The sequence below is a fragment of the Phoenix dactylifera genome, chromosome 6 (assembly GCF_009389715.1).
Source record: "Phoenix dactylifera cultivar Barhee BC4 chromosome 6, palm_55x_up_171113_PBpolish2nd_filt_p, whole genome shotgun sequence".
In the NCBI taxonomy this organism is placed as follows: domain Eukaryota; kingdom Viridiplantae; phylum Streptophyta; class Magnoliopsida; order Arecales; family Arecaceae; genus Phoenix; species Phoenix dactylifera.
In genome coordinates, this window is record NC_052397.1 from 15,050,357 (window position 1) to 15,077,627 (window position 27,271).

The 27,271-nt window shown below is 37.5% G+C and overlaps 1 protein-coding gene across 4 annotated transcripts in view; it reads right to left on the bottom strand.

Annotated features, from left to right (window-relative positions):
- The window catches only part of LOC103711194 (DExH-box ATP-dependent RNA helicase DExH14), a 51,330-nt gene that overhangs the window by 20,481 nt on the left and 3,578 nt on the right, over positions 1 to 27,271 (bottom strand). For all 4 annotated transcript variants that reach the window (XR_005512241.1, XM_017843650.3, XM_039127538.1 and 1 more), the window contains exons 4-33: positions 26,125 to 26,581; positions 25,916 to 25,981; positions 24,927 to 25,031; positions 24,511 to 24,813; positions 23,324 to 23,440; positions 23,124 to 23,183; positions 22,874 to 22,945; positions 22,671 to 22,787; positions 22,431 to 22,592; positions 19,188 to 19,253; positions 18,943 to 19,095; positions 18,768 to 18,851; positions 13,841 to 13,915; positions 13,635 to 13,766; positions 13,491 to 13,556; positions 11,562 to 11,627; positions 11,304 to 11,426; positions 9,586 to 9,735; positions 8,132 to 8,344; positions 7,868 to 8,023; positions 7,305 to 7,529; positions 7,114 to 7,215; positions 6,934 to 7,014; positions 6,743 to 6,823; positions 2,721 to 2,924; positions 2,527 to 2,643; positions 2,308 to 2,430; positions 2,142 to 2,231; positions 1,937 to 2,062; positions 1,753 to 1,815 (exon numbers count right to left, since the gene is read on the bottom strand). Coding sequence is in view for 3 of the 4 variants with exons in the window: in XM_017843650.3 (XP_017699139.2) it covers positions 1,753 to 1,815; positions 1,937 to 2,062; positions 2,142 to 2,231; positions 2,308 to 2,430; positions 2,527 to 2,643; positions 2,721 to 2,924; positions 6,743 to 6,823; positions 6,934 to 7,014; positions 7,114 to 7,215; positions 7,305 to 7,529; positions 7,868 to 8,023; positions 8,132 to 8,344; positions 9,586 to 9,735; positions 11,304 to 11,426; positions 11,562 to 11,627; positions 13,491 to 13,556; positions 13,635 to 13,766; positions 13,841 to 13,915; positions 18,768 to 18,851; positions 18,943 to 19,095; positions 19,188 to 19,253; positions 22,431 to 22,592; positions 22,671 to 22,787; positions 22,874 to 22,945; positions 23,124 to 23,183; positions 23,324 to 23,440; positions 24,511 to 24,813; positions 24,927 to 25,031; positions 25,916 to 25,981; positions 26,125 to 26,581 (3,955 nt within the window). In the remaining variant the exon portion in view is untranslated. The remainder of the gene's footprint in view (positions 1 to 1,752; positions 1,816 to 1,936; positions 2,063 to 2,141; positions 2,232 to 2,307; positions 2,431 to 2,526; positions 2,644 to 2,720; positions 2,925 to 6,742; positions 6,824 to 6,933; positions 7,015 to 7,113; positions 7,216 to 7,304; positions 7,530 to 7,867; positions 8,024 to 8,131; positions 8,345 to 9,585; positions 9,736 to 11,303; positions 11,427 to 11,561; positions 11,628 to 13,490; positions 13,557 to 13,634; positions 13,767 to 13,840; positions 13,916 to 18,767; positions 18,852 to 18,942; positions 19,096 to 19,187; positions 19,254 to 22,430; positions 22,593 to 22,670; positions 22,788 to 22,873; positions 22,946 to 23,123; positions 23,184 to 23,323; positions 23,441 to 24,510; positions 24,814 to 24,926; positions 25,032 to 25,915; positions 25,982 to 26,124; positions 26,582 to 27,271) is intronic.

Below are 27,271 nucleotides of genomic sequence, written 5' to 3' on the forward strand. Positions count from 1 at the left end.
GAAAGGATCGATGAAGTTAACTGGGAAAGAAGGAAAACATTAATATTTAAAATTATAATACTTTTTTATTGAAACATTTGATGCCATGTTAATGCAATTCCTGTATCACTAATACGTGGATAGAGATTCGACAATTGGTGGCTTACTCTTAGTAGCCAGGATCTTCTACAAAGATGCCAATATTTTATCACTAACACTGTTTCATCCAAATTAATTTTATTGAAATAACAAATACATCATCTATCTTATCACACTCTGAATTACTGTATCATATATTTCTTTAAATCCAAATTGAATGATTAAGGGTATCTTTGGCATTTTCTTAACTTTTGTCTCTTGGTTTTTAAAAAGCAAAATTCAAAAACTGAGATAGTAACCTCGTTTCAAAGGAGCTTTTTTGTTTTTCCTAAAAAACACTGTCCATGTTTTAAGAAAAAGTGAAAGCTAATAAGAATAGCCTTCATTTTTTTTTCGAAAAGAGAAATAGTTCTTTCTATTGGCAATTGGGACCTAAGCGACTTTGCTCAACCCTCCCTTTTCTTTCCCATGTTCATCTGACCCCTAATTCCCGCTTGACTCCCTCAGTAGAATGTTGCTCCAACAGACCAGCCACCAGATCATTTACTTTTCCCTCTACTCTTCTTCTATTCCTTCTCCCCCATCCTTTCTCCTCCTACCTTCTTTCCTCTACTAAATCCAAGTTGGTCCAGATCTGGTGCTTCTCATCTTTCTCCTCTTCCTCTCTTCTTCCCTGTCCCCATCTCCTCTTCTCCTCCCCGAATCCTGCTCCTGCTTTCCTTCTTTTCCCCTGCCATACCCAGACCAGTTGCAAATCTGGTTTTCCTGTGTTGCTCAGGCTGAATATGCCAATCTCCTCTTCCTCTCGTCTTCCCCATTCCCTTCCCCTCTTCTCTGAGTTCCCTCCATTCCCCTCCCCTCCATCCTACCCTGTAAATATTCCAGGATCAAATCCAGATATGGGTTCTACCCAGAAGATTTGGGCGTGTTGTAGGTGTAACATGCTTTGTTTAAAGATACTTCCCATTGTATTTGTGTTCCTTGTTATATTAATTGTATTTAAATGAAGCTTATGGTGGATACTCCACATGAACTTAATGAATTTTTGGATTTTGACTTATATAGTATAAAGTATAAACCATATGTATGAGCTTTAGATGAACAATTGTTTAAACTGGGGTTGTTACTATATGAACAGGTTTTGAAAAATGATAGAGAAAATGAGTTCTTATTATCTGCTCACAGAACAAGTATTTTAGTTTTTGTTATATATTATACAAAAAAAAAGCGAAAACTACCTAACAGGTTTCTTTTGCCAAAGAGGCAAAAAACGAAAAAGAAACAGCATTTCTATTTTCAGCTTTCAAAAGCAGAAAACTGACAGTGATGCTAAATGCAACTTAAGTTATAAGTATTTTGTAACATTTAGGATTTTTTTGCCAATGCTTCTAATCTCCTTCATACCCTAAACCTATTAAGAGCTCTATACATCGAATCCTGCTCAAGCTTCTCTTTTAGGAAATGAAGGTCTCGCGAGTCACTCATTGAACTTCAGACCATACATTTACTTTGTTCTTAAAATGATACTTTACCTCCTTTTGTATAGAACAATTACAAATGTGCTTTCAACAACTACATAGTTATCCTACACTTTTGGAAGCATGTACAGTTGATTCTGGTGATCAGTTTAAAATGTTTGTGTAATAATAATAAGGAACAAGATCTGACAAGTACCTCAAGAATGGGTCCACGATCAGCTCCTAACAAATGTATCTCATCCAGTATCATAAGTCCAACCTATCAATAGGCTTCAAATGTTAAGAATAGCTAATAAATGAATCACTAAACATATGCAAACAAATCTCCCCATCATCTTTTCTTTATGTGACACTGAGATTGACATTAATGGTATCTTCACCTTCATCACATAGCTTCGACTATGCCAACTGCGACTGATACCATCCCATTTTTCAGGAGTAGAAATTATGATATCAGCTGAGAATAGTGCCATAAGATCTGGAGTAAAATCCCCAGTCATCTCAACCTGAGAGAAACATTATCCTACCATCCTTAGCACATTTTTGTATCATTGTGTGACCAACAGATATATGCATCAGACATACCATCTTCTTTCCAAGCTGAGAAACAAGCCGCTTTCTCCAGTCGTTCATTCTCTCCCGAACAATAGCTTTAAGAGGGGCAATGTAAACTACCTGAAAGGTATGATCATTCAACCAAAGGCATACATGCCTTACTAACTCAAATAAATTTATAATTAAAAAAAAAAACCTTCATATCAGGTTCTGTGTTGAATAGATGTAACATCGCTAGCTCGGCTGATATAGTTTTTCCACTTCCAGTCGGGGCTCCCAAGAGAACATTGTCATTTGAGTGATACAGGACATGAAAAGCCTGCAAAGTAAACAAGAAGCAGGTCAACCACTAGAAAGCAAAATCTCAAACAGGAAACTAAGGCAACAAAAAAAAGATGGAGTTGGAGCACTTGACCTCTGTTTGGATTGGATTGAAGTGTGAAAATTTGTATAGGTTCTCATAAGCCTCATTGCCAAGAGCACTCACAGGAAGAGGTTTCAAATCAAGAAGTTCAGTGTGTGATATTTGTGTCTGAATAGAACATCTTTTAGTATGACGGACAATAACAAAATTTATGCAACTGCGGTAAAAGGTATTCTCATACTTACCTCTGGCAATGTGAGGTTATGGAAAGACACAGTGTACAGTGACTCTGCATGTAACCAAGAATCAGAAACAGCTCGAATAAAGTACTGTGGTGGATGTGGTTCAAATATTGGTACAGTAAAAGAAATCTTCTGAGAGTCTCCCCTTGCCATCCTCTTGGTCAATGTGAAGAAATCTGAATGGTAAATGTGGTCATTTTCAGAATCCTGCCCCCAAAAAAAAAGGATAATCTGAGCAGTCAATAACTCAAGGTGGAAAAAATATATTGTCTTCATGGTGCACTTGCATATGATAGTTGTATAAGAAAAGCTCACAAAAAAGGGGGAGATAGTCATTGAGGCTATTATGTACATAGAACGCCACACTGTACTATAATCAAAGTCAAAAGGCAATCCAGTATTCAAGCATGCACGTTGCATAACCACATATTATTGTTGGGTTTTCTTTTTCACAATAAGGTGCACACAGTTGAATAACTAACATTTCTTCCCAGTGATTCCAGCATTTGCTCAGTTTTTCTATATTTGATCCATACCAACATTTTAAAAAATGGAAGCGGTATTCTAGCGATCAAGGGACTACATAGTAGGTGCAGTATGTGGGCTGCATATGCAAATGCACATGCAGCTGGTATGTTTAACTATATAAATATAAATGAGATATATTGAGTACAATAAAAACAACAATTAAGACAACAATAACTTTCTTGACAATTAATGGCAATATTATTAAAAGTAACAATCAACAATTAGTACCAATTATTTAGTAACTAATACTGACAGGATGGTTATAAAACAACTGAAACCCACATGCGATCTGACCATCAGTTTGGACATGCTCCGGCCTACATAAGAGTAAGGCACATATTTGGCTCCATATGCAGCCACAAAATGCTAATCGAGCCACATATATGGCCGCATGATGCTAAGTCAACTGCCTTTTCAGCCCATATGTGGTATGAGACGTATGACCGTATATAAGAAACTAAATATAAGCAATGCAGTGCAGTCAACGGACAACATATGCATATGCGGCCACATATGCAGCCTTATGCACTTCATTTTAAAACACGGATCCATATCCCAGGTTCCAGCAACTAAGATTTTATATGTCCAAATCTTAGCAGCCAGAACCTTCTAACTAGAGTAATGAACCCAATTTGGAAACTTCCTAGATACTTGAATCAAGCACGAACTTCATGAGTACTTGCTTACTTCAAGAGTTTCTAAAATGTCCACTTCTCAAACCTGCACCCATACCCACTCTTCCCCTTCCTGATTCTAGCCATGCCCTTAAAAACTACTAATTTATTGGTCTTTAAGAACCTACCAATGTACCGGCCTTGATAATATAGTATAAACTTTTATAAGTGCATAAGAATCTTGTAGAATTTTTATCTTCCTTTCTAGTCACTTCATCAATAGCCTAAAGAAAATTAGCCACAATGTATCATTTATCTTGTAATAATGTTGTCTTTTCCTTTTTCTATAAAAATGAGGTATCAATGCCCTCTCTCATAACTTCATGCAATGGCCTCTGAAGCTAACTCTACAATAGCTGGTTTGGCTTTGTTGTTGCATACTTATACCGGAATAATTCTCTAATCATGTCAAGTTGCATATTTATTAAGATAATGTTGAATAAGATTCTTAAGCAAATTAACCTAGCTTCTCCCTCACTTCTACATGTAAACTGGCATCTCAGAAAGTAATTGGTATCAACATTCTTTTTTCTTTTGCTTTTCTAGAATTTTTTCTATGAAATAGGAATCAGGCTAGGCAAGGCAAGCTAATCAAGCCTGCTGCGTCAAAGTGGAAATTCGACATTTGACGGCATCTAACTAAAGTGAATATGTAAACAGAGACTTCTCTCTGCAGCTGTAGCTGCTAGGATACTCCAATTGTTCAGCTAACCACACGGCGTCCAATCGCCCAAACATACGAACATACTATAAAAGAAAGAGAGGCAGTCTCAAATGAGATTACCCCTCTGATTCGTCACCCGCTGAGCTAACGTCGCGATGGTTGTGTTAGAAAAATGAGTCAAAAGATTTCGGTTAGTAAATCTGGGGACCCAGCCTCACTGACGTTAACGAATTGTCTACTCTACTATTCGCTCTGTTTCGGAAAGCTTTGTGAAGGCCTACAAGCACAATGCTTATGTTGCGTGCAATATCTCTGAATCTGCTTCATGGATAGTTTTTTTTTATTATTTTTATTTTGGTAGAGATTGTCTTAGTGTTCAGTCAGCTCTACTAAATGAATTGGATGCCTCGGCAAGAGCATCGTTCCCATTCCTACTTCTCTTGTGTCCCTCCATCCCAGATCTCTAGGAACAGGGCTGAGAGCAAGACCATTAAAGGAAGGAGTCGGGATGAGAATGTCACATGGTGGCGTTCCAGCCTCTCTCTGTCCAACTCATTACGCAATTGACGTAGTAGACCCATGATTCTTTCAATGACGTATTCAATCAAGACAATAAAGATAGATCGTAATAAGATCAGGTTACATGATTGGTCTGTGAAGGAAGATCAAGAAAGATAGGGTTCTTTCTGTCTTTCTTTCGAAAAAGAGAGATGGGAGTTCGACTCTCGTTCTATCCATTTTCAGCAGTCCTTGGACATGTTGGAACTCTTGATGGCAGTACCGCTCAACTAGGAGATGCTTGAAAGTCGATGTCTCAATGTTCCCAAGAGTCGCATCCAGCCCCGAAAGGGAAAGCTATGCTTCAAGCTAAGTCAGTCGGGATCCAAATACGAAGTCGTCTTCTTTCGTTCTCTTTTCTTATTTATTTTTCAGGGCCTTTCTCGCTGGGTGAGCGCACTTTACTAATATAATAGAAAGGGGTGGACGGGGCTCTATCTATAACTAGAGATAAGCTGACGACCATATTCGGGATACCTTCTCCTGGACCAAACCCAGACACTGGACGTTGACCAGAACGGAATCCTATTTCCAGACTAAAGATAGCACTCATATTGGATACCCAATAATCAGATCTTCAAAGATCTTATATAGTAAGTAATTTATTAGTAAGTCAGTTACGTAAGTCAAGTCAGTAAGCTAGTCATACGAGCTAGAAAATGCAGAAGAGGGTGACTTTTGACTTGGAGAAGGTTTCTTTCACGATTCATCAAGGCGGCTTTGAAAAAATCCTCCCTTCCTGGGAAGGCAGAAGGCACAGGAATCAAATCCACTTGTTCAGTCAAAACCGGATGGCTCGCTTAAAAAGGCGAATATGCACTTTCTTTGTTTGACAGCTTGATCGTTGGTAAAGCTTTTTCATTGCTAAAGGAGATCAAAGCGATACTTTCCGGACCGTACCACTTGATCTAAGTCAGGTTATTCGCTCTTTTGTTACACTTGCATCTCCCTGAGTATGACTATCTAGTTTTTTCTCTCGTAGAGTCCTTATGTATATGCTCAACACAAATAACTCCATAATCTTTGTCCAAAACCATATCATCCTAACTTTTAATGCACCTAACATTATCCAGCTACTTCTCTAAAGAATATATGAACCATGTTGCATCAATTATCAGCAGTAATATTTTCATCTCTCTTAGTAAAGACTAGTTATAATTTCCATCTAGAAAGGTAATAAACAATTGCTTATTTTAACCAGGAAATAGTGAACCAATATGAGGAGTCTAAGTGACAGAAAAGAATATTGACATATCCTACACAGCCCAACCTCAGTATGGACATTCCATTAGCTCACGAGATGGTGATATTATCTAAACTTGTTTAAACTAAAGTCATGTACCTCAAAGTCTATGTTTCTTTATGCTTCTGATAGTCCCTCAAAATTATACAGTGCATATCCTTATGGACCAAAAAAGAGAATAGAAAAGAACAAGAAAACAAAACTTACTAATGAAAACAATTAGAAAATGAGTTTATCAGAGGATATGCAAACAGATAAATGACTCAAACAGTCAACCATTTATCATATGAACTTCAGTAATGACACGAACTGCAGAAGTAATACAACAAACAAGTACAACTTAATTAAATTTTCACACCTCAACAAGAATCAACCAACATTGAGCAGTACCATGGAAGCGCTCCTTCCAAACAAAGTCAGGAGTTATAAGAAGATCTACCTAGAGAAATGACATGAATACTGGAGTAAGTCGGTAGCTCAGTAAACACTTCAAAAATGCTAGTTCAGATGAGCATTAAATTCGCAACATTGTTCGAAGATCCAACTTACCTTAAGAACGGTTCTGGTAATAGGACTTATAGTGGCAGACAAAATGATGTTCGGGAAATACCCTAAGTATTGCTTGACCAACTTCAATGAAAAAAGAATGAGTCATATGAATCATAATTATCTAAAATTCAAAGGATACTACTGAAATAGATAGCATTGCAAGACATATAGTGAAAATACCTTCCCCCCGGGAGCATAACGAATCAGAGCACCAATATCTTTCTCCTCCATCTCGAAGAGACGATCCAAATCAGCCCCTCTTTCTTCAAGTTTTCTTAGGATCTAAAATAATAAACTAGAAAATCAAAAGAGGATTTACATGTAATATGGATAAACAGTTTAAAAGGTGCTTATGGAGATTCTACACAAACCTCCAGTGAAAGGTCCCTGTCAAACTGCCTAAGTGGATGCTGATGAGGCCAAATTTGGCGATCCACAGCTTTGCAATATTCCAACATGAAACATGTCATTTCGCACCACCCTCTACGCAAGCAAATTTCAAACAAAGCACGCATAATACGACCCAAGCTTGCACAAATATATGCTGCATCAGAAATTAAAGAGAAGCTCTCTATTGAACCACGTGATATGCGCACCTGTGTAGTACAGAATACCATCTTGGGCTTCAGAGTTGTGCTCTTATCAAAACATAGTGAATAACTAAAACCCATGGTCTGCCGTACCGGCTGGTATGGGCCGGTACGGTCTGGGACCGGTACCGGATCAGCGTGGAATCCAGTACCGGTAGTTTATTGTTGAAGAACCGGTTCGGACCGGTACGCGACCGGTTCGGACCAGTACGCGACCGGTTCGGACCGGTACGGAATCAGTATGTACCCGTCCGGGCCGGCACCGGTACGCCAACCGGTACCGGTACGCCAACCGGTACCGGTACGGCGGACCTTGACTAAAACCAATGGTTAAGTTTATGAACCTGAATAAGGATTGAAATTTTCCCATGCTTATCAGTGGTTCCACCCTTTACTTCTAATGGGCATGCAAATTTAGACAGTTTTTCCAGCTCATCCTGTTCCTCCTCTCTAACAGCAATATTTTCGAACTCAGAAGAATGGGCCACCATGTTGATTACCTACAGCAGTAATTTAAGAATAGTAAGCAACAACAGACAATTAGGTACATACACTAAATGGATTTTACTCGTGCTTGTTTTGTTGTACAATATGACAGTCATGCTTACTTCACTATCATTCATGTGGCGCCTAAGCATTAAATTATAAGTTTCAACACTAGAATATTGAAGGTAAAAGTGGCTGGCTATGCGACCAAGCTCTGTGCAGTAAAAATTGCCACTTTTTTCATCAAATCGCATCATTTTTGCCTTGTCAAGGGCTCGTGCAGCATCAGTTATAAGAGATCGTTGTTTGGTAGTCAAGGAAGGATCTCCAATAACCTATAAGACCACAAGAAGCTATAATGTCAAATTTAAGTAGATACATGAACAAAACAGTATAATGTTGAAATTGAAAGTGATACAACACTCAACCAGAAGGCTTCAATGCATGATAGACCAACATAAACAGTCCTTAGCTTATACAAAACATTTTCTCTCATATATCTGATAGCGGCAGGACTAGACACACAGTAGTCAACATTGACCTAACGTGGAACAGTAATATGAGCAGGCATTGTTGAACAACAAAGAAACAAAACTAAAATAAACTAAACTCTGGACTTTTCATATTGATAGTCAATCCTCATACAACAGAATGAACTTAAGACAGAGAATTACTAAATTACTCTTGTCAAAAAAAAATGTTGCCAAATGATAGCAACACTTGGAAGAACAACATGCACAGTCTAAAAGAACCGAGCATGGGATTGTCAACTAGTATAGTTTTAAACATAGGAGTTGGCATATATCAGAATTAGAACTGAGAGATGAAACATCTTTTTCCAATTTCAAAGAAAGAAACAAAGAAACCAATGAAACTGCAAGGGCAGTATAAAGGACTAGCAGGAAAAAAATCCAAAGAAAAGGAAGAAATATGCGAGTTAATATTTAGGATTTATATAGTTTTCTCAAAATATGTTCAGGATTCATATATTCACAACACCTGACGAACTCAAGTACCTGACTTGGCAACTTCACCAACATATGTAACAAGACTGGAATAACCAAGTCCACAGGCTGTCTTCAAAATTTTTATACAGTTTAAGATAAGCTTTACAATAATGCTAACTTAGACGATATTTGAGAAATGCTCAAAAGAAGGAAGCAGCACAAGAAAAACAGGACCGGGGCAGGAACCATTCCGCGAGTAAAGTAGAGAGCCATCTGATCAGCTCTCACTCGCTCCAAAAATTCTATGCAAAAACTGGTGGAGACTTTGGAGATATCCTCATATCCAACTCAAGAATGCAAAGGCATATTGAAAATTGCTCGAGTCCAAGCATTACACTTTGGAACTCCTAATATTTGTTTATCCTAACTGTAACATTAATTCAATAAATGACACCAAGACCAGAAAAGATGAATATTTCATGAGCAAATGTCATACGGTAAGGCATACCACCATTGTATAAACAAGACCCTGCCGAGAATCTTATCAATCACGTACAAATGCCTTGTCCAAGAAACAGGTGTCAACTTCTAAATGAATCAATAAGATATATGCTTCAATCTTATCATACCTCATCCCATGTTACTCCATACACCAAAGGATTTGTCTTCATCCTTATAAATAAATATGTATATCCAAGCCATGCACATGCTTCCTTGACATTTGTTACTGTGCCCAAGGCCACCTCGGCATTCAAATTATCTTTCAATGAGTTAATGAACTGCATAAAAGCAATAACAAACAGGAAAATAAGAAACAATTTGACAAAGACTTAAAGAAGTAATACATTAATTGTTATATGACATAATCTGATAGAATTCATATCAGTACCAATTGACGTTACAGTAATCTAGACTTGTAAATACATGATTAAAAGTTGCTTAAAAGTTCCAAACTGAAAGACAGTAATAGTCTTAATCAAGGTTCACAGTACTGCTTTTAGTACCCCAACCAATACCGGTGTCAGTACTGGTTGGTTGGTATGGTGTCAGTAGGGTACAGTACAGTTTGTACAAATACAACGAACCTTGGCCTTAATAGGATCATGAATTACAATATCTAAAATCAACTCTACCACAAAGTACCCAAACCCAAGACTTAGACATCAGAGTGACGGACCTGACGGTATGAGTATAAAACTTAAAGTAATAGGTCCATCAGAGGAAATCCTTAGGAAAAGGATCAGGCACTTATACAAACACCTGGACTTGACATCCATGCAACGTAGATCAACTAGCAATGAAGAAGTACAGAACTTAACAGCAAATGCACAAGATGGAAAGTTAGGTATTGAAAATATCGAATTAAAAAAATATCTCCTTGTGTTTCTGGAAGTTAGCAATTATTAAACAGCAAAGGCTACAGTACTTGCAATTTTCCTAAGATTTTCACATCTACAAGGAATTAAAGTTCCATAATTTCAATTATTATTCTTAAAAAATAAAATCAACCTATCATGTAGTGCATGAAAATAACGATTAAAAAAATTTATAGTTGCATATCACATATTTATTAAGTACGCAAAATATACATCACAAGTTTTCAAGATATAAAAGAACTCCATTTGCAAAATTGAATGACAACGGCAACAAATTTTAAACCATGGTATGCTGAACCGGCCCGTATCGGACTAGTCCGATTCCGCAGTGAAAAATGGTGCTGGCCCCATTGGGGCCGGAACCAAGCGGTACAGGGCCCGTATCTGCCTGAACCGGTACAGGGCCCGTATCGGCCTGAACCGGCCAGTACAATAATGGGGCCAGAACCAAGCGGTACGAGGCTCGTACCGGCCAGTACAATAATGGGGCTAGAACCAAGCGGTACAAGGCCCGTACCAGCCGGTTCCGTCAGTGCGAACCGGCCTTGTGGAATTTAAATACCACAGAGCAACATTTAATGCCTCTTTGTAGCATTGCCACAGCAGGATGCCCCAACCCGCTGCAGTATTGTCGTTGTGGCATTTAATACCACAACGCGCCTCGCGCGCGCTACGCGTTGTTGGCCGGTTCGGTACAGGTCCAAACCGGAACCATACCGATCTGGTAAGCGACTGGTACGCCTATTGGTACCAGTACGACATACCTTGTTTTAGATAATCACAGGATAGTGATATTGCTCACAAAAATCTAATAATATGTTAAATAAACAACTGATGCATAAAGGTGAGACAGAGAGAGCATAACCATAATCATAGTTTTAAAAATATACTGCATAATCTTACCAAAACCAACTCTTAAAATATGCAAGTCTTATTATACTAATCAAAATTGAAAAGGAGTAAATCTTGACCTGGCTTTCTATAGGGAGTTGACTTGTCAACAGTCTCAAATAATAAGCCAATTTGTCATGAGTTGTCATAATAATGCCTTCGCCACTTTTGTCAAACTGTGGCCTTCCAGCACGACCAAAGATCTAATATACAAGCAGCATAATGATAGAACATAAAAAGTTGTTTTATTAGCTGCAAATTCTTTTATACAATTGAACTTTCATAAAATAGTTACTCATGGAATAACTTAAGGCACAACTATGATTCTTAAATCTTACCTGCATAACATCAAGCATACCCAAGTCCCGCCACCCACCAGCCTTGGGATCATATAGTTGTGTACCCTGTAGTGTCATGCAAAGAATGAAAAGAATATGAATTATAATTATCATAGCATGACACTGTTAGACTAATGTCATTTTACATTAAACAGAACAACATTCATGTCAATGCATTTATTCTAGCAAAAGAAGTACGGCAGACAGTTCCAGCATTGTACAGTGAGAATGTGATGACAATTCATCAGGATTTATCTCCAGCCGGTAAAGTATGAGAGATCTTTGTGGCTGTACCTATTCACGTGTAACTAATAGCAATAGCATATTTAGGGAAACAAGGTACTAATGGAAAGGGTCATTAGGTTATCTTGATTATGCACCCGCCGATCCCCCATCTCTTTAGACTCTCCAAAAAAGACTAACCAAACTTCATTGTGAAACCTCATTCCCTCAGTTCTGATAAAATAAAGAATGACAGAATGAGGACCAGGGAAGAGCAGCTTTTTCATTAGATTTTCCCCCATTCTAATTTCTACATGATTATGGTATGTTAATAATACAGGATGTCATGTTTTTCAAAGGCTATATTAATCAAGATCCTTCAATGATGTAGATGATAATTATGCTTAGGTTCAATCTCACAGTCATGTTCAATTCTTCCAATCCATGTATGACCTTCATACTCATATGAAGACCACATAGCCTAGGATTTTGCAGCTATTTATGGTGAAATTTGGGAAACTCGGCACATGCACTTGATCTACCACCTCTACCATTTGCAATAAATCCATGCTATCAAACATATTAGTTCATAATATTCCATTAAGATGATTACTTGACCAACAGTTCATAGACCAAGGAAGGAAACCAGAACAATGTCTCAGGTCCTGGAAGAAAAGATATGCATGTGCATCCCAGTCATCAATGAATATGCCAATTATAGCATACATGATTGTAAAGCTAATGCCCAACATAATCTACATCGATATATAACCATAATTATAACCATCTTGCTCAAGGACTGATGTGCCGGAACCGGGGCCTAAACCAGTTGCCCGGCCGAATGGGTCGGTACAGCCCATGTCGTTCCGTGTTGGGCCCATACCGACACAGTAAAGAGGGCGGAGGAGAGGAAAAACAGAAGAGAGGAAAAGAGAGAGGGAGGGAGAGAGAAGCAGGGTGGCGGAGGCCCGAGGGGGGCGACGAGGGGTTTGCCAACTTCACTTAAAAATCGCAAAAATAAAAAGGGGTCCCCCTCCGGGATCCCTATTCCGAATGAAACAGAAGAACCGAAGGTGGAGCCCCTCCTCCGCCTCCTCCGCACGGCTCCCCAACCCTCTGCCAGTCGGCTTTCACCTCTCTCTCTCTTCCTTCCTCTCCCTCTCCCTCCTTCCCCCGCTCCCTCTCTTTTCCACTTTTTCTTTCACCTTCTCCCCCTCCATCGCCGATTTCTTGTTTTGATTGCCAGAGTCGTCCCGGTCCGTCGCCGGTACGGCTCGATACGCCTCGAACCAGGCGGTTGAAGATGGTTTTGCAGACCATGATCTAGCTTTTTCCACTTGTTTGGGGTTAGCTTTACGGATCCTTATTCGCCAAGTATTCCTATTCAGAGCCACCCCAGATGTTATTCCAAGTTTTTCCATATCCTTCTTCACATCCTCCATCCATGTTACCTTAAGTCCCTCCTTTCTTGCATTTACATACCCGCGCAACAATTATAAAAAATTTGGGTGGCCAGACTTAAGCAAAATCAATCAATTGTAGTTTAAAAACTGTTTTAACTGCTATTTTTGGCGACATATATAGAAATCATTAACAGATGGTCTTTCATAAGACAAGATATAAGTGCAGTGCATATTTGCCCATATTGTCACAGCTCACAATCATAGTAGATTTCAATACCAATCATAGATTCATGGTCCAACTCACCTTGATGATGACTGTATGAGCAGGTAAGTTTACTCCCCAGGCCAAAGTTGCAGTACATACAAGAACCTGAAGCAGAAAAATTAAAGTATCATGGCACTTGAGTCCTGCACAAAGATTTATACCTTGAAAAGAAATGTTACTTACTTTCAGTAGACCGTCAGAGAAAAGGCGCTCAGTCAAGCCTCTATCAGCTCGAAGCATCCCAGCATGATGAATACCAAACCCAAATTCAAATAACCCAATAACTTCCCGACTTTTGGACTTACTAACTTCTCTCTGGATGACTAAGTTGTGTCAGTCAACACAGATTTAGAGAAAAATGTATCCAGAAGATACCAGTGAAAGATTACCTTAATCAAAGAAAATTGAGGATGTTTATCATTCATAAAAAAATCCAGTTCGCCTGCTTTCTGGGCAATGTCAATCTGCATCAACATCCAAGATGCCATCCAAGATACATCATATTTTGTAATATCCATGCCAAAATCATAAATACATGTAAAACAAAAAAGAAATAGCATATAAAACTTCTGCCTTAGCGCAAATGGTCAAACAAGGTTGAAGTTACAGGTTTGTACTAGTCCATGCAGGATGTACCATGCCATACTAGTATAGGAATGCTACTCAATACACCCCCTCGGTATCATACCATACCGACACATGGTAATCGGACATCTTTGTTGTAATGGCACGAAGTACTGTACCATGTAAGTAGGTATGATACATGCTGGTACCCTCTATACTAGTCCCCAGCCTGTATGGTTACCAATAATTCAACCTCAGTGGCCTTAGGCTATTCAACTAACTAGAGATTGGAGCTCAAGTTTAGTGTTCTGCAATGAAAAGCTTTTGGGTTACTTGTCCTATTTATCACTTTAGCCTCCCATATTTTTAATACAAGTTGATTTTTCCTTGGCACCCAGTTTGATCCACATTTCCAGATTAGCTTCCTGCATCATATATGAAAATTTTAACCAATGAATCGGATACATGAAAGCTTATATGGTGCTAGCAAATGGGCATCCATAATACATGTTTGAAAAAAAATATATACACTTTAAATGCCTTATTAGAAAACCCTAAATACATAAAGTTCGTATAAAGGAAAGAAAGTAAAACGAAAAAATAATGATTACAAATAAAAATTAGAAATATGATATTTGAATTCAATTGGATAGCTGATTAGATTTTTATATAGCAAAACCATCAATAACGACAGAAAAATTAACAGATGGAAGTTAAAGAGAGAAATTGGGATGTTGGGGGTTGAGATCCTAAAAATGGGAGGGGGGAAGTTTGGCATAGCATAGCATGATCAGTCTTCCGATTGAAGATAATGGAAGAAGGTGTGTTGTTCATGGGAAGAACTTGGGAAGTTGGAATTCAATCTTTCCTTGTTTCTTTCATTCTTTGCATAATTGTCCCTTTAAAGCAGAATTATGTAGTGATTTTTTTAAGAAAATAGTGGGCAAAGACAGATGGAATCTTCCAAAATATTCCTTCTCTCACTTTATAAACATAGTTTAGAAAAACATATTATTGGAATTTTATCCGACCTTGTATCTTGTATTTTTACATAATCGTCCCTTTAAACCAGAATTATGTAGTAATTTCTAAAAACATAAAGGCAATATGGGAATAAATTTTTACAGATTGAATCTTCAGCATATTCCGTCTCAGTTTATAATATAGTACAGATAAAACATATTACACAGATATGTTTGTGTGCACATAATGTCTAACATATATAGTGACATATAGGAAATAAAACACATGCATGCATATGTGCACACGTGTAATTTTCAAGCTTTGTCCCAAGTCCCAACTATCTGAAATTAATTTTATGCATCCTCATTTGCATAGCATTCCTATTTTGGGCTCCGTCTGAAATTATTTCAAACTATTTTGTATCCTTTCTGACAACTTCCATGTCCCCTTAGGTTTTCCATTCTTTTTCCTACATCCTTCATATCAAAGACGAGAGTTAAGCTCGTCGTTGGAGTCCCCTCAAATATTCTATGCGCATGCCAATACCATCTCAATTTATAATCCATCATAATATCCCTTGATTTGTGCAACTCCCATAGCCTTCTAGTAGACTAATTTCTCATTCTATCCTTCATATTTTTACTGGAAGTGTACATACATCCATATGCTGCTCTAGGGTGGGGTCGCCGAGTTGTTACCACGGTGACTGCCCATAACAACAACACACATGTAATCATGTATTGGTAGATCAATAGTTTTCTAGTCAGATTAATAAGCAATTGTTCCCCTTGAATATTAACAAACCATTATCCTATGCTACGGGATATTTGGAATGACAGATGGAAGTGAATGAGTTTGCGGAATGTATATGAAAATACGTCACTTTTGGTTATTTTAACATATATATGTTGTTGTTGATAGAATCATCAAACTTCATCGGATGATCACTGTGCAGTTGATATGTTCATTTAAAACCTAGGGCATTAGATATCTCATATAATGGCATATAAACAGACATTTTTATTATTGAAATTATTCTTCCTTTTCTATAAAGTTTAAAAAGCATTTTATTTTTATACTCATCTTTTTTGTCCATATCTATGGCAGTGCCGCATTACTTCTTACTAGCTTCTACTTATTATTCTATTTTAGGGAAGAAATTAAGTTGGGAGAAACTAACTAGTCAATATCCTCCCAACTATAATTTGGCACATGCAATGCACTAGGTGTGGAGGCGAACGACACCATACGATGAGCCTCATTGGCAAACTCTAGAGATATATATTCCAAGTGTGCACGTAGATATACATGAAAACAGTGAAATATTTGAAGGAACAAGCAACGTGCTTAAAGAAGGGTAGCATTTTTTTATTGAAAGAGATTTATTATCCAAATCACATGGATAGGTGAATCCTGGTAAAATTTTTGGTAATGGCAAATAACAAAATTCAACAATCTTTTATATAGACATTAGAAACCTATCAATTCCGGGCTGTGTACAAATTATACAACTTATAGGCTACTCTGGAAAATAGATGAAAGAGTTCACATGCAAAGCACGTGCACATTATTAGTGTTGATAAAAGTACATTGACACAACTCACATGAAATATTAGTGACATGGTAGGTCTAAAAATGGAATTATATGGCCTAAGAAAAAGGCTACACAAAGTGTGATTTTTTGTGACACTGAATAGAAGTCGCTACATGAGCAGTTAGATATTTAAATCATGTCTCAAAGCAATCTAACAACAGAATCTGGGAGTATATGGACCAGAATCTTGGAGTATATGGACTGTGATTTGTTGTGAGGGAATTAAGCTAACTCGAGAGGCATATGCCTTAGTGGCAGCTATGGTGTAGCAAAGGAAAGAACATACACAATCGATCCCACTAATATACTAACAAATGAAACAGATGGGGAAAGAAGCCACTGAGAACAGAAACTTGAGAAAGTATAAAATTGTCAAGATGCAGCATAAGAAGGACCAGCTATGGTTGTACACAAGTGAACTAACAAACTTAATCAGTGTATACTGACATGAGGTTGTTGGTGTCAAGATAAGAGAGTGCAAACAAACTGATCCCAAAATTTTGCTAACAAACAAAATAAATGGAAAATAAGCCATCATGAGCACCAAGCTTAAGAAGGTACACGAATGTTAAAATGCAATCTCAAGATGATAGATTCAGTAAAGACTGAAAAGCACAAAGCATTTGGCATCTAAGCTGCAAAGAAACAAAGACTAAAGGGACTAAGCATAAAGTCTGATAGCTGATGCAGACCTGCACATGAAGTTGAACCATGAAGAATCACCGAACACCAGGACTAAAGGGGTAAGAAAGAATTACATGAATCAGCAAAAAATCAGAATCCAAAAGTTAATCCAGAAAATTAGAAAGAATGATAACAAAATGACGGTCCAAAAACATGTCAAGGAAGGCCAGTTTAAGCAAGAAATCTCTAAAAGGTCAAGATGCATATCTTTTTTTTGCATGAAAAATGCATACTGAAAAATAAAACATCACAAACAAAAGATGTGATTGAACATGGAGGGGTTGAATCTGAAGGCTTGAATCAGCAAAAAATCAGAATCCAAAACTTAATCCAGAACATTAGAAAGAATGATCACAAAATGACGGTCCAAAAACATGTCAAGGAAGGCCAGTTTAAGCAAGGTATCTCTGAAAGGTAAAGATGCATTTCTTTTTTGCATGATAAATGCATATTGAATAATGAAACATCACAAACAAAAGAAGTGATTGAAATGACTGGATCTTGTAAGACAAATGGACAAGTGGTTGACACATGAAAAGAGGTAAACATCATGCGTGTAGAACATGGGAAAATATGAGAAGAGAAATGACGTAGGGAAAGGTCATTTTAAGCAAGAAATGTGTAAATTGATCAAACTGCATACTAAATGATGAGAAACCACAATCATAAAAAATGTGATTCAAGGTCGATTCTGAAGGCTTGAGTGCTTACAACAAAGAATAACAAAAGTGGCATGCGAAAAGAGGTAAGTCTGTATAACATCGAAGTGTAACAGCCAAAGAAGCCTCAGGAACGCAATGCTAGATGGATGGCAGAACTTCAAACTGAAAATTTCCTCCAAAAATAAATTAAGGTTCAAATTATTGAGTTCGTTTATGAAGTCATGTACCCACTTTACTTGAAATCCATGTAAATATAAATAGAACAAATAAAGCAAACAATATGTATGTAGCAAAAAGAAGATAAGTGTTATAGCATATACACAATAAAGCAGGAGACCTACCCTTTGCAACCCCCCACTTCCTTCCCTTTGCCTTCCTTTTTACAAGGTTACTACACTCATTGCCTGAAGAACATGGATTCGGGGAAAAGAATTGCACAAATAACAGAGGGAACCACTAATCTGCTTCAAAAGCATGCAATATTGAAATGTTTTGTGAAGAACATTAAAACAGTTTGGGCATTAATCACAACAAAAAATGTCACAGGGTCTCAAAGCTTAAAACATCTCAAGTTCCTGTCTAAATTTCGAAATAGTCAAACCAAATTAACAGTGAAGAGCAAGTGCCATCTTAACACATTGCGGCCATGATGATAATACAGTTCTAGACAAAGAAGTCCCAGATTCAATTCAAAGAGCAAATGATGAACAGATGAACAAAAAATCAACTGAACTCACAACTAAGACCTGACCTGTCTGGTAATAGTATGAACATTTGGAAAAAAATGAGTAAGCGAATATGTAAGCTTGATAAATACTCACAAAAGGTTAAATGAGAATGAATAATTACCAGTGTTCTTGCAGTTTTCCCTGTGTCCTTGCGAGAATGAACAAAAACCATTGCTTGATATCCTTGCTTTAATGAATCTGCTACCTGATACAAATGCTCCACAATAAATCCCAAAGTGACTTCAAGCATTGATATAAGACTGAGAAAAGCTTCATAAGAAGTTCCTAGAGAAGACCTTCTCATAGCATATTGAGTTGAACAGTTCCATTTTTTTTGTATAGTCCCTCTCACTAATCCCAATGTACTGTTGAGCTAGGGGAACTGGACGATAACTTGAATCAAAAAAGAACAATCCACTTTCAGGATTAACGCGCAAAAATTGTGCAACCTGTTCATTAAAAAAATGAATATATTATGTTATGAAAGACAAGATGCTACTCATTATAGTACTAAACATGTACAATTTATTGCCAGCAATACCTCTATATAATTGGGTAGGGTAGCAGATAGGCCCACAATGCGTATCATAGATTGTGTTGATTCAACCTGTTAGAAATCAGAAGCGGTTGAAGCAAAGACTAAAGCTTCTCATTGTATTGAAACTCAAACTATATCAGCCTTGGAAGATACAGGACTAAGCAATATGTCAACTCACATGGACTAAAAAACTTTTCCATGATGCAAAAGAAAACCAGTTAGATAAGCTATGAAAGTTATTTAAGTGCATCATAGCAATATATTTATAAATAGAGAAGGGGGAATTTGAAGAAAGTGAATATATATAAGGTATAGACAGGTACAAAAGATTCGTTCCACAACAATAAAGAATAAGCAAATAGGTAATGAGTCCATGCCTCCATGGTATTTTAGCTTCTCACGAATAAGTGTCGATGAGGAAGAGTCCATAGATAGATATAACTAAGGTCCGCCGTACCGGTACCGGTGGCGGCCCGAACCGGTCCCGTACCAGTGGCGTACCGGTCCGAACCGGTTCCGAACCGGTCCCGTACCGGTCCGAACCGGTCCCGTACCGGTCTCGTACCGGTTCTTCAACAATAAACTATCGATACCGGATTCCACGCTGATCCGGTACCGGTCTCTGGCCGGACCGGTACGTACCGGCCCGTACCGGCCAGTACGGACTGGTACGGCAGACCATAGATATAACAGTGCAAACAACAATAGCTTTGATGAACAATGTCATTATAACAGCAGTAATATTTGCAAAAGTAAAATGACAATCAGTTGATTAACAGAAGAATCATAAATACGCTGCCTAACATTCATTTTTGGTTCCACCAGAATATCATATTATATAATATGACAGCATGTTCAACCTCGGTGAAACAAATATAGAAGCAAAAACAATACACACAAATAGATATATACTTTTACAAATTCAGTGAGTGGACTTCCTTCATAAATAGGCAAATGTATGAACTCGTATGCTTATCAAAATTTAGTTATTTCTCAGAAGAACCAAATATCCTCAAAGTAGCCCAATATAGAAGGAAGGTTCTTATGAAGTTGTTTGTACTTCAAATTCCATTTAGACTGTAAGAGATGAAGACAGGGTTTTTCTAACAGCACACAGAAAGCCAGAACATTTAGAACTACAGCCTTCACCATTATAGTGTTAATCACATATTGCATGGTCCAAAAGCAAATAGTTTATTTTTCTTTTTCTTTTTTTAAACTCTTCTCATAGAGGCTAGTAGAGTGTATATTGGAGAAGATTTATAGTGAAGAGCTGAGAGGTTCAAATGAGAGCATAGATTCAAGAGTGCAAAAAAAAAGGCACAGTTTATGCCTTGTTTAGGTCTTGATATTTAAAAAAGAAAAACAACATCGAGTGCAAGGTTTCAAATACCGCCAGAATGGTAATGGTATGAATGGTACCATACCATTCTGGCAAGTTTTGGCACTGGCACACACTGTCTTGGTGCGGGATGCAGTCATGTACCATGTGTTAGTACTTAGTACCCAATACCGTATTGGAAAAAAACAAGTACAGGGTCTACCATCGGTATTCGAAACCTTGATTGACTGCATCCTAGAAAGCCAACAATGATTATGCAAGCCACAGATCCCATATAGTTTCCCACTAATCACTCTAAAAAAGTTTCCCTGCCCTTTAGATAAGATTAATCATGTCCACATCTTGCTTGATTAAAATTCCCTCAACTTAAAAACTTAAAAGAGTCTTATAAATTGTAATTCATTTGCTTCACAAGTTTCTACCTATTACACAGCAAATGGATGATGAATTTAGCATGATGTGCACATGTTAAAGGCAACCGGAGAGACAACTGAAAACAAGATTATATATGTTATTTAACAAAGGTATTTTAATTTATTTTGAACAATGCAGGAAATGGAAGGGAAGACCTACAATAGCATTGATGGAGATTGTTATAAAATATAATATAAAAGCATGAAACCATGGTATGAGATACCATACCGAACTGCCTGGCTTGGTTGATATTATACCATACCGACCATGAAATTTCATACCGAACTGCCCGGCTCGGTCAATATTATACCATACCGACCATGAACCGGGACGGTGTGTGGTCTCAGTATTTTGCCGAACCAGTCCTTACAGGACCGAATCACTCAGAACCAAGGTAAGAAAGAGATTGATGTCCTTTTCTCCTTCTATTTCAAGGTAAGAAAGGAGAAAGAGAGGGGAAGGAGAAGAGAAAAAGATGGAGAGAGTGGAAGGATAGGAAGGAGGTCTAATGCAAGTACTTCCCTTTATGGCTATCCAGAATAGATAGACTACAAAGATCCTAAATGGGCACAATACCAAAGCTAGAGTCAAATCCTAGGGACTGACAACAAACATCATCTAAACATGTATGAGGGACATCTACACTCAACTTGAAATTAAACAGATGCATGTATGTTGCATTTTCATTTTTTTTAACATAAATATTTTACATTTTCCCTGTTATACTTAGTTAATTCAACATGTATTATTTAGTCACACCATTCTTTAGGCATGTAACATAAAAAATTAAAGTACATTGACAAAAATGAACTCACAAAAAAAGAAAACTAAATAAAAGAAGCTTAAAAATTTAAAAACAAAAAATATAAACATATTTTTTTTGGTGTACCGGCATTGTTTGGTATGGTAGTGGTGCCATACCAAACTAGTCAACTACCAGTACGCAATCCAGAACTGAGACTGCAAACCTTACTTAAAACAACATCAGAAATGGCTCTATATGGGAATACTTGGTGAATTAGGAACATAAAAACTGTAACCCCAAATAGCCGGAACAAGGTTTGATGGTTATGGTTATAAGCATTTGTGCGCTATAAGAAAAACCTAAGACAATGTGTTGAACAATCACAGTTGGCAGAAGGCAGCAGAATGAAGGTCCAGACACCTAGAAGCCAAGATAGACTGCCCACCCCAACCCCTCCATATGGCAGCAACGGAACTTACATTACAGAAAAGGATCTAACTAGGTTTAAGATCAGAAGCATTCATACCTTACTACAAGCATTTTAGCTGAAAAAGAGTTCATGCATGTTTAAAGACAGAAACAACACCATTGAATGCCAAGGATCGGTAATAAAGAGATGAGAGCACAATGTGAAAAACATGACATTGGTTTGCGTACCTTAAGCTTTCACCATTAAATCAAATAAGTAGGAAAGTGCAGAAAATAGTTAAGTAATTAGCATATTGCACTTTTCCTGGAAACTTACTTGTCGGAGGGTTCGAGCAACTAGCGCTTCTATCACAGAGCCTCTATCATCATTCAACAAGTGTACTTCATCAATAATTAGGAGTTTCACCAGCATTGACATTGACATGTCACTGCTTTTGCGAGTAATGACATCCCATTTTTCAGGTGTTGTAACTATCATCTGGGTAGAGTAGGAAATGAGAAAGAAGGTTTGAACAAATAATATTACCAACAGCCAAAAAACAATGCAAGCACTGACCTGGGTTTCCTCGAGCTCATTCCTAGAGAGTTGCATGTCACCAGTAAGTTCTTTTACTGCCAGATTCAAGGGAGATAAGCGGCGACTGAATGTGGATGTCACCTCAGCTGCCAAAGCCTACAGAAGATGTTTATCAGAATATGATAAAAATCACATATAATCGGGTTATCATAGTATGTATATAGCTGAGGGGGGACTGATACCTTCATGGGAGCAACATATACTATTTTAAACTCATTTTTATGCAAAATTCCATCCCTGAAATGTTGCTTGATCTACAACACAAAACCCTGTCTTACTCCAATGTTGAAATACTGAACGTAGGAGACATGACAAACCAACATTATGGCATTGTGCAATTAAAGTTAATTCAAGATGCTGAATGAGGCTAAATCCAAATTAATTAAACCCAAAGAAAGCCATTAATGTTCAATTCATGTTGCAGGTCTTTACCTCATGAAGAATAGCAACCATAGCAATATTTGTCTTGCCAGCACCAGTCGGTGCACAAACCTGAAAGTAAACTGTTAATGTAAACATAATGAAAGGAATCCCTGATTTTTTTCATATGGTGAAAAGAAAGCAGAAATAGATTAAAAAAACTACTAGCAAGCCGCGTAATGTTACAAGAACAGAATTAGAAAACTAGTTACTAGTATATTTTCATTTGTATGATATGTTGCTTGAAAAATACGGCTCTGAATGCGGTTGAGTGATTTATATCCCCGGAAAGCAACTTGAGCAAACTCATCCAGTTCTGTGATCTCAATCTGGTAAAGCAGCAAGCAAAAGCTGCAGTTAGAAACAGCAATCTGTGTGCAGGAACAGCAACAAATAAAGCAACACTAGAAGTTGGCCAGTCAAATATAAGTTGTCTAAATAGAAAGACTGAAAATTCAACAACAATAGTTCCGAAAGGAAATGCATTTCAGCAAAAATTAAAGAGCTACAATTAAAAAGAAGTACAATGAATCTCCTAAATGCTTCATCAATTAATATCTAATAACATATAACATTTCCAAAAGCTCTAGCGAAAAAGCATGTATAGACAACCATATAGTGATTGTCCAAGAAGCCAATAAGTATTAATTTTTTTATGTTTCACCTTCAGATCCATATGTTTGTTCAAAATGTATCAAACTTCACCTAATTAAGTGCTAGGAAAATGGAAAAGTCAACCCTTAGGATTATTCTAGGTGCAGATAAAGCAACTAAGTTGAGCTATACCATAATATAACTAATAAGAACACTTCTTTTAGCTTCTAATATCAGCAAATTCTAAATGAAATCAAAATGATCATCTTAAGACGTCTTCAAGGCATTATGTGGCTTTTAGCAAGTTTGCAGTCCATCAAATTTCATCTGAGTTAAGAACAAAATATCTCAGGGCTTATGACAGCCATATTTTTATACGCAAAATAATATACAGATAAATCAACTGAGTTGAGATATACAAAGCTCCCAAATACAGATATATGGTTTAACTCCTAATATTAGCAAAGTTAAAATGAAACTGAATTAAGTAATGATAAACAAAGACTTTTCTTACTTTTGCAAGGCATTATGAGGTTTTGAGCAAGCACCGTACAACCAAAATTGGACATTTGACCTAGTTTAATACCAACAGCTTTATGCTCCTCTTCTAGATGTTATATATCTACCATTGATGAGTTTCTAAAGGTCTCTATGGCACAGTTGCATAGATCATTGCATATTTCAGACATCCTTACGCTTAATGCAAAAGCAGAAAACACCCATAGGCATAATTGAGTCTTAATTCAAACACCAATCAGGTAACTTGTAAACGGGACATTAAATTTTAAAGAAAATACAGAAATACCAGCTTTTCATCAGGCTTCATTGCAGCAGTTGGAGTGGGTGGAATTCTGACTTCTTCATAGCCTTTATGATGTATCCTCATTGTTCCCTGAGGAAGAGCACCAACTGAGAAAGAATTTGGGCCCCGGCCTGTCCCAATCAGATCATCAAAAGGTTGTTTTTTCTCGCTGGCTGAAAGTAGAGCAGAAAAACTTTCAGCAGGAAAATCATGCATGCTCCCATAATCTGCCCCACGTTTATGACGCTTTTCCTCTTTGCGTCTAAGTTTATCAATTTGCCGTTCAGATTCTGTTTGTATGGTAACCTGGATACAGCATTATATGAAAGGTTTGACAACTTCAATAACACAAATCTATTAGTCGAAAAAAGAAACTGATATATGAAAAAAATTTCACTCCATGCATGATGTCAGCATACCTGTGTGCCATAGCTCGGCATCTTCAGTTGACTGCTTGAAGACAATTTCTCAGATTTAAGTATGAGCAACGCATGTTGGATCACCTCCACAAGCTCCTTCCGATGCTGTAGCGGGTAGATGGGGGGAATCAGAATAGGTTAAATTTAACCAGGACATAATGTGTACAAGAACATGGAAACAAAGAGTGATGAATGAGAAAATCAAAAGAGATGTAGGCGCCGCAGAAAGCATAAAGAACAGATAACCAGTTGAGATAGGATGGACTGTGCAGCAAAGATTTCCGAAGACCTTGGTAGGAGAAATGATGAATTTGTGTCAAAGAGACCACCAAGGAGAAGTCTTCTATAGATTGCACGGATGGAAGTAGTGAGAAAAGATATGAAAGGTACCCAATAAGAATGGTTGGCAAATAACAATTCATTAAACTGGTTCCCGTAGCAGGGACAAGAATTGATGGTTATGGTTACAATAAGTTCAAACGCAGCATAGTAGATCCCAATAAGTATCCATAAAATATTGATTAGAGCAGCTGGTAATTGGTATTGTCAAACTTCATCATATTTATACCAAGGCCATTTTAAATATTTGCAATTGCTTCTGAGGATTTGTGGTAAGGCTACAACTAGACTGAAGTGAAAACTGATACTTCACATCCAAATGGAACCTAGCCATTAAATCAAGTTATAGTCAAGGAACGAATGCCACAGCCTCACTTTTACCAATACAAGGATGAACTCTGTTGCAAGACTAGAAAAGAATGACCAATTAACAATGCAAGTATGAGTAACCAGGAGACAAGGATTCTAGCATTGCCAATCTAGAATACAAATCTCAACTACCAGAAGACCTGAGGTTCTTGCATTGTAAATCATATCTTCCACAATCAAAAGCTAACAATTTTTTGACAAAGAACAGATCGATCGCTGAGACCCTTGAGGAAAGGTAAGCAAACTTATAATGTAATACTTGCATATGACTTCCTACTTACCAACAATAAATCTTGTACAGTTTCAAATGCGCCATCACCAACAAGATCCAACAAATCACCAGCTATCTTTCCAGCAGAAAATTTAAATTTTATGAGAGTTCAGTAAATAGAAGAAAAAATGCACTTATCCCAGAAGGGAACAAATTTACTACACTATGAATACGTTGAGCCATATTTGAATGCAGTGTTAAAGAACAGAGCGGAAGTACCTCATCGCCTGCTTTGTTTGACAGGAGCACCCGACAAAGTGCCATTGCAAGTTCATCTCCAGAAAGCTGGGAGCCACCCCTCTTCACTATAAGATCACATGCATCTTTCAGCCATCTCAAACTCACTGTCCCCGGATCAGGACTTGAATGATGATGGCCAGATACTATGCTATCATAATGCTCCACAGGGAATGGAGCAGTAGTACCACAATCATTGGCCAAGGATATACCATGTTCCAATGGCACGTCCACCACAAAGCGAGAAGGAGATTGAAAAAGAATATTAGCACCAAATTCACTGGAACTATCTGCAGCCCCATCCACCACCCTTTCCTGGATGAGTGCAACCTCATGGCCAGTAGTGCACTGCAAAGTAAAAAGTCTCTGAGCTGACGAAGCTACTTTCTGAATACTTGAGTCTGGAACATAGTAACCAACAAGCCTATGCAACTCTTCCCTGCACAGCAAGTAAAGATTGAGATAATATCTGTAAATTACATTGGAAAACTAAAACTCATTGTACTATTGTAGTCTTGAGTTATATCATGAAATACGACGATGCTAACTACAAAATTCCACAGTATAAGACAGATCATGATCGAGTACAGATGCTGCATAGATTTTTTTTTGTAAGCAATGTTGCTTATCTGAAAATGGTCCAATTTAATTACTAAATAAACCAACAGTTATGTTAGATAATACAATTTACACTCTTGATGTGCTACAACAGGTTCCTACCAAGGTTTTAAATCCTAGTACCGAACCCATACTGTTTTTCCATTGGAATAGTATAGTACTGGCACAGTACCGGCAGCGATAGCAGATACCAAAACTGAAAGAATCAAAAAAAAAAAAAAAATGAAAAACCACTAGAATGCATCATAGAGGCAACATGTACCAGTACGTAGGGTTTCAATGTTTCAGCACCCATACCAGTGCCAGTTTTGCGCCACAGTATGGTCATACCATCCCATTCTGATCATCTGATGGTTTTTGAAACTGTATTCCTACATCAAGTACATAGTTGTTTTCACCTATAGCTATCTTTTCATAACAAATTCATCTTACACCTTTAGTTGTCGCATATCAACCCTCCTATTTGATGCTCTTAATTGTTTACTAGCTCCATCAATGTTCCAGAATATCC